At 34.5% G+C, this 8,174-nt stretch overlaps 1 protein-coding gene across 1 annotated transcript; it reads left to right on the top strand.

The window, feature by feature from the left end:
* Positions 1 to 3,594: 3,594 nt before the first annotated feature.
* LOC123654774 (piggyBac transposable element-derived protein 4-like) lies at positions 3,595 to 5,460 on the top strand. The gene has a single exon (XM_045590662.1). The coding sequence runs from the start codon at positions 3,595 to 3,597 to the stop codon at positions 5,458 to 5,460; it is 1,866 nt and encodes a 621-aa protein (XP_045446618.1).
* The last annotated feature ends 2,714 nt before the right edge of the window (positions 5,461 to 8,174 follow it).

Below are 8,174 nucleotides of genomic sequence, written 5' to 3'. Positions count from 1 at the left end.
GTAACACCAAAATATATCAGCTAAGAAAGATTCACGTGTAAAAACTATATAGCAGGTTGACGCATTTGCAAAAAAAGCTTGATATCGTTGATACTTATTTTTAAATTACTCTTTGCACTTTTACAACAATAACAAACGATTTAAAAACAGTAAAATTAAATTATTTCATGAGTATTTCAGTAAAGATGGAGTCCAAAGAAAGAGCGAGAACTTTATTCATCCCACAACTAAAATAAAAATATTTAATTCAGTCGAAGAATTCTCACCACTTCCACAGTTTCGCATCTCGTAATCAGTTCAGTTAAAATCTAATCTCGGTGTCCGCAACGGTCTCACAAACTGCTCTGAGACCTAACGATGCTGAGAAACATTTTCATGAATTAAAGGTGACTTTTCTTCTGAGTCCATCGTATCAAAAGAACGTTAAGAGACTGGTTTATAGGAAAATTGTTATGCGTTGTGTTATAAATCGAGGTAGTACCGGTTATAGGTGGTGATGTTAAATGACCACAGAACGATGAAAATTTTGTCTAAAAGTAAAATTGTATTTAACATAGTATGATTCAGATTATTAATCGACTTCCAAAAAAGGAGGAGGTTCTCAATTCGACTGTATTTTTTTTTTTATGTATGTTACATCAGAACTTTTGACCGGGTGGACCGATTTCGACAAATTTTCTTTTAATCGAAAGGTGGTGTGTGTCAATTGGTCCCATTTAAATTTATTTGAGATCTAACAACTACTTTTCGAGTTATATCTAATAATGTGTTTTTACTTGACGCTTTTTTCGTCGACCTACGTTGTATTATACCGCATTACTATCTACTGGATGTACCGATTTTGATAATTCTTTTTTTGTTAGAAAGGAGATATACCAAGTTTAGTATCATGATAAGGAAACCAGAATATGATGATGGGATTTCAGAGAAATCGAGGGAAACTCTTGAAAATCCGCAATAACTTTTTACTGGGTATACCGATTTTGATATTCTTTTTTTATTGGAAAGAAGATATCCCTAGTTTAGTACCATGATAAGGAAACCAGGATCTGATGATGGGATCCCAGAGAAATCGAGGGAACTTCTTGAAAATCCGCAATAACTTTTTACTGAGTGTACCGATTTTAATAATTTTTAATTTAATCGAAAGCTGATATTTGTCATGTGGTCACATATAAATTTTATTGAGATCTGATAACTACTTTTTGATTGAGATCTGATAACTACTTTTCTTTGATAACGCGCAGTTATATGACTATTTTTCGTCGATCTACGTTGTATTATTTTAAACTTAAATATATTAAAAGAAGAATAAAAATAAATTCCACTTAAGGCAGGTACATTATTCACCTCAGACAGCATTTTTAAATATTATTTTTAGGTTAAGTTGGGATACTCATCTTACATGGAGAAAGAGCCCTGCCCAGCAGTGAGATTTTACAGGCTGAATCATGTAAAAATCTGAACATTATTATGAACTGAAGTATCGTGCAACTGGAAATATCTTGCTCGAAATCTGGAGCAGCCCGAATCGGGAAATACCTCGACCCTTACAAAAGAACAAAGCTAAGTAATAATCCTTTCTAGCAGTTGTGTGTTCCTCTGACAAGGTGCCCAAAGCTCTTGAGGGGAGATCTAGAGTAGGGTCCACAATGCGCTTGCGATGCTTCTGGTATAGCAGGCGTCTATTCGGTACGGTAATTACTTACCATTAGGTGAGCTGTACGCTTGTTTTCCGATTTTGTTGTATAAAAAAATGATATAAGTGTTTCGTCTCTAGCTCTCAGAGCACAGCGCAGTTTTCAACACCAAAACTCGCGCCACGTCTCGTGACGAAGCGCTAGCGGTCGCTAAAGGTTATTTAAATGTTCACTCCATCCGCACCGACCGACGAACGACGCCTTAACACTGTTGTACGTTACAGCACTGAGATAAACACCCACACGTTAAAGGTTTTTGATATCTCTAACGTTTTCTTTACATTTAACTTTGTCATCTGAAACTGTTCGTTCAAAGGTGTTACATTTAATTTTATTAGATAGTCGACATAAATCGTATAACTTGAGTTGAGTGTTTACAAAATTATGAAATGAAATATTTGACGTGATGTTTTGTATAGGGATCCATTTTTTTTATATCGAGTTTAATAAATTGTTAACTGAGGTAGGACACAGCAGGAATTTCCTGCTCAAAATATGGAGCAGCCCGACTGGGGTAGTACCTCGACCTTACAGAAGATCAAAGCAAAATAATACTATTTTCAAGCAGTATTGTGTTCCTGTTGATGAGTAAGGTGACCAGAGCTCCTGGGGGGATTGGGGATTGGGTCGGCAACACGCTTGCGATGCTTCTGGTGTTGCAGCCGTCTATAAGCTACGGTAATCGCTTACCATCAGGTGAGCCGTACGCTTGTTTACCGACATAGTGACATAAAAAAAAATATGAATTAGATATTTTATATATTCTAAAATTAAAATTATATATATCTAAAATAATACACATTTTATTTTAGTTACCTTGTTATCAAAAATTGTCTCATAACGATATATAAAAAAATCCACTACATTATTTACGCAATTTGTTTGCCTGAACAAGTAACCAGAATCCGTGAAAACCTTCAAAGACAAAACTCATTTCGTATTATACCTGACCTCGATTCCCGCTACAAAGGAATTTCTATGAAAATAATTATTTCGTGAACGTAAACAACGTATCGAAGCCGACATCAATACTAGGTATTAAGAGATTTTACGACGCTGTACGACGCGGGTTGACCGTGTGCTCAGAATTACATAATGGAACTATTGTTACGCCGTGCTATCCGATATTTGCTCTTATTGATCCTCGAGCAGAAATTCTCAATCTTTTAATATAAACTGAGGTATAGAAAGTTATAGGAAACGAGTGTTCTACTGTTTAACACGTTCGCGCGCGGTAACGGCTATGGCCGCTTTTTTTGTATTACAAATATCGCCAGTACGGTTATTGCCGTAAACTTTCAAATTCTCCGTATTGCCAGTACGGTATAAGCAGCTAAACGACTGTAAGTTATATATACAACACATTTCCACTGGCACTCTATGACAGGAATATACGATTGTACTGTCAAAATGTGATGTACAAAAGCAAATTTTATTGTTGTTAGTCGGTTTAGGACATGTGTGTGGACACAGCTACACTACGGCTCTTGCCGTTGTGTTTGTATGCGTGTTACTTCGACGCACGAGTTAGTGCCGCGTAGGACGCCATCTTGTCAGAACGTGTATTTCTCTAGCGCTCCGCGATCGAAAGTGAGTATAAATACTTATTTTACTTTACTGTAGGGATAAAATCTTATTGTAATATAATAATCGTTATACTATAAAAATAGCTTTGAGCTATATATTGACGTAATATGAACAAATTTTATCGATTGAATTTGTATAATGTAGGTATTAATATTTTTTTTAGATGGCACAAAAGCAGACAGATAGTGAGCGTATTAGGCAACTTTTAGAGGATGCATCTACTCCAGAGTTGACTCCAGAACGGGACCCATACAGTGATGACGGCGAATATGGATCAGATCAAGAATTTCAACCTAATTATGATGATATGTCGAGCTCAGATGTGGAGTCTACAGAGACAAGAAAAATTGCAAGAAATATGATGAGAACAGAGTTCAGCGGATCTAGTGATACTCTAGTGTCAGATAATGAAGTAGAGGTAAGAATCCATTCAACTTTAACTGTCCCTCTGGAGCAGCCGTGCACTTCAGATCAAATTATAAACACAACTAAGGACGATATAGGGGATGATAATGCCAGGGCAAACAGCCCATCTATACTAATGTGCCATGAACGATTCGATGATGCATCTGATATACACGAAATATCGTGTGAAAATTCTCAAAATGACACTGACGAGTGGGTGGACGTTACCGCCGAGATCCCTCTTTTTCATTTTGATTACGCATCTGAAGGACTCAAAGTAGAAATACCTAATAATGCTCAACCTTTAGATATTTTCAAATTAATATTTTCTAACGATCTTTTGGATTTTGTTGTGTCTAGAACAAATGCTTACGGAAATAATTTGACGAATACAACCAGACCTCATACTCGACATAGTAGAAAATGTTCTTTTCGTGATGTAACCAAAGAAGAAATGTTAGCTTTCTTGGGGCTTTGTTTATTACAAGGCCAAATTAAAATTCCAAACAGGCGAAAACTCTTCTCGTATTCCGATCCTTTGAATTTCCACCCGATATTTTCTTATGTAATGTCATCTAGAAGATTTGATCAAATATTACGAGCCATTTATGTATCAGATATTGAGGCAAAAAGCGAGAAGAAAATAACTGGTTTTATTGAAGCTCTATCTGAGAACTTTCGTCGTGTATACGGTCCTGGCAAAGAATTATCGTTAGATGAATCTCTAGTTTTATACAGGGGTAGACTATATTTTAGGCAGTACATAAAATCTAAGAAGGCTCGTTATGGTATAAAATTTTATATGCTAACCAGTGCAACAGGATATGTTCTGAATATTATTATGTATTGTGGTAAGGGCGAAGATGATAATACGTATGGGAAGAAAACCGAACAAATAGTTATGAAACTGCTGAAACCATACTTGATGAAAGGTCATCACGTATTCATGGATAATTTTTATAATGATGTCGATTTGAGTCAGAAATTACTAGAGTTGCGTACCCACACCAATGGCACACTTCGTAAAAACAGAAAGACAAACCCTAAGGGGCTGACACAGATAAAACTAAAAAAGGGTGATTTTTTTTGGTGTCGTAAAAAGCAAGTTTACGTATCAGCGTGGTGTGATAAGCGTCCAGTTTACGTTATAACTACCAGAAATCATCCTAAGCTAATAAATGTTTCAAACCGATTTGGAAAAATTTCACAAAAGCCTGAAGAGGTTTCAGAATATAATAAATATATGGGAGGAATAGATAGGAAAGACCAAATGGTTGCATATTACTCCTCGCCACAGAAAACAATTCGATGGTATAAGAAAGTATTCTTTCATCTCTTAGATATATCTGTTTGGAATTCTTTCTTTGTCTACAAAAAATACTTTAAAAACGATGTAAAATACGAATTTCTGGACTATCGCGAAGATTTGATAAAACAAATGATAAACTTAGAGAGTGGTTGTTCTGGTAGAAACATTATAAGAACTGGTAGCATATATTCCAGTCGACGAACTGCAGTTAGACTTCCAAAAAAGGTACTTCAAGAGGAAAATTTGGTAAGAATTAGTCAGGATCACTGGCCTGAAGATATTCCGTGCTCAACTGATTCCAAGAGGAATTTTAAATATTTGAACTGTAGCCTCTGCACTAAAAAGAAAAAACGGAAAGAGACAAGATACAGGTGCAAAGGATGCCGAGAAAAAACTCCCTTATGCCCTACATGTTTTGAGGAATGGCACGCCAAATATGTCAAGAGGGGAGATACATAAAATGAAGCTATTATTCTAAGAAAATGTTGATTTATACACATATTTTTTTAATTTTGAAAGAGATATTTTTGTTTTTTTTTTTGTATTTAAAATAATAAGAACTTGAGTATGTTCTTACTAATTAATAGGCTGTGATTGATTATAATAGATATTTTTGTTTTATTTTATTTAAAATAATTAAGAGCTGGGGTAAGTTCCTATTAATTACTAAGCTGTAATTGATTTTATAATAAATATTTCCTACGAATGCTGAATTTTATTTTTAAACTGCTATAGCCGTACTGTTATCATGCAATGCATATTCCCATATATTACAGGGCAGTACGGCCTTAGCCGTATTACGGTTATAACAGTACTGCCTTCAGGAATAACTTTTTTAGTATGTGTTACGACAGTACGGTTATAACAGTGTCCCTAAAATGTATAGAAAATTTTAGTGATTTTTTACGAAACTATCAGTTAAATTACCGGCCACGAACGTGTTAATACCTTAATAGGAGATTAATGTAAGTGGAATAGTGAACAGAAGACTAGGTGAAGTAAATTTATCTTTTATTCTATTTTTACTTTAAAATATTTTTCTTTTCAATTTCAACCTTTTTTTTCATTTTCTATTTTTCATATTATTTCTATGGATCAAAGTTTGTTTGTAGGTCTGTAGGCATGGGTAAACGACAGCGTTTCCTACGATTTTCAACAACAACTACTGACTTCTGTTTACTTAACTTCCTTGATATTTAAATAAATTACAGCAAGCAATCTAAGTACTCTGCCTGTAATAATCCAGCCTATCTATATAATATATATCGGCCTATAATAAGTCCGTAAGTAAAACTAAGTGTTCCTTGAAGTACAGTATGAGGAGCGCTGCTCCAGACACATGTTTATGTGTTACCTACATTGTTACTGTCGTAACGAGATATTGATACTAATAAGACTTATTTAAGACTTGCTGTGCTCGCGACTTCGTCCGCGTGGAATAGTGACTTTAAATGTTCAACGTGATTCTTTAAATTTGCTTAATTTTTTTTATTTATGAACGGATTGATATGAAACAAATACTAAATGTTAAGCTAAGTTTGTCACAATATATAAGTAAAGACCAAATAATCGTAAGGTAAGCCGTTTCTGAGATTAGCATGCACAAACGCACAGCCAAACAGACAAAAATTCTGAAAATCAATGTTTTGGGTGCTCTTTGCGTTGATAAAGGTCCCAATAATATTTTTTTTCATATATCTTACATGTACCTACAGACAGCGACCTGTTACATTTTTACCCGACTGCCAAGGAAGGGTTATGTTTTTCGCGCGTATCTTTTATGTATGTATGTATGTTTGTATGTAATATTCTTTACTACCTCATATTTCCAGAACCACTGAACGGATTTACATAATAGAGGTATCGTTAGGTTTTTCTTAGCTGCCCAAGTGTTCTTAGATAGGTGATATTAAAAAAAATCAAACATGGCGGCTGCGCGAAGCCATTGTAGTTAATGAAAAAATTTTTTTTTTCTCGAATACTACAATATGGGTATCAAATTGAAGGGCACAATACAAGGATTTTAAAAAGGTATATCATGATTATTATTACCGTAATACTAATAAAGAAATACAATATTAAAGTTTTAAAAATGTGGAGTTTGCTCTTTTCCACGCCTATGCCATGCCAAACTCGCCTCCTAGGCGACGATCAACTTCGGGGTGTAGCCTTTCTAATAAAATACAATAGTTAAAAAAAACATACAATTAAAATTACAAATAAAAATTAATAAATGTCACACCAATTTATAATTACATTAATAAAATCAATAACAAATACATAATACCAAATACACACAAATAATTTTAATAATAATTTCATTATATTAAAACTAATAGTTGTTGACTTAAGCAGTCACCTATTTGCTAAAGGTCAGGCTTACGTTGCTTTGAGCAGAGTGAGATCTTTCTCCGGGCTTGCTATCATTTCTCTTGACCCTAAAAAATTACTTAATCAACCACATGATGTAAACTGTTTTAATGAATTGAACCGATTACGTAATTTGTCTGACTAAAAAGACATAAATAAAATAATAATTAAAAAAAAAACAAAAAACCCGCCTGCGTGAAGAACAACTAATAGAAAATCAACTGAAAAAGCTGGAACAAGATAAAAATTCAATATGCACACAAAGTCAGCGAAATAAATAGAAACAATATCAAAGTAATAGTTGTTCTTCACGCAGGCGGGTTTTTTGTTTTTTTTTTTTTTTTTTTTATTATTATATGTAATAGTGTGTAATAGTTATCTTTATTAAGTCGCTTTTCTTACTGGAATATTTAGTTTTTTTTTTTTTAAAAAACATTACGTTTTATCCTAAGTAAATGTTTTAATTATGTCTCACCAAGGACGGATTTTCATTCGATTCAAACCAATTCGGATTTTTTTTTTACTTCCGAGGTGCTGATGTGAAGTCGATGTCCTTACAGATTAGAATAACCGATGCACTAATAGTTTTCAGTGATCATCACTTCAGCCTAATATAGTCCACTGCTGGACGTAGGCCTCCACAAGTTCGCGCCAAAAATGGAGTAAACTCATGTGTTTTGTCCATAGTCATCACGCTGGGCAGGCGGGTTGGTGACCGCAGGGCTGGCTTTGTCGCATCGAAGACGCTGCTGCCCGTTTTCGGCCTGTGTATTTCAAACCCAGCAGTTAGATAGTTATCCCGC

This window comes from Melitaea cinxia, chromosome 1 (assembly GCF_905220565.1).
Source record: "Melitaea cinxia chromosome 1, ilMelCinx1.1, whole genome shotgun sequence".
NCBI lineage: Eukaryota > Metazoa > Arthropoda > Insecta > Lepidoptera > Nymphalidae > Melitaea > Melitaea cinxia.
The sequence above is the reverse complement of the archived record's forward strand: the minus strand, read 5'-3'. Positions and strand labels throughout refer to the sequence as shown.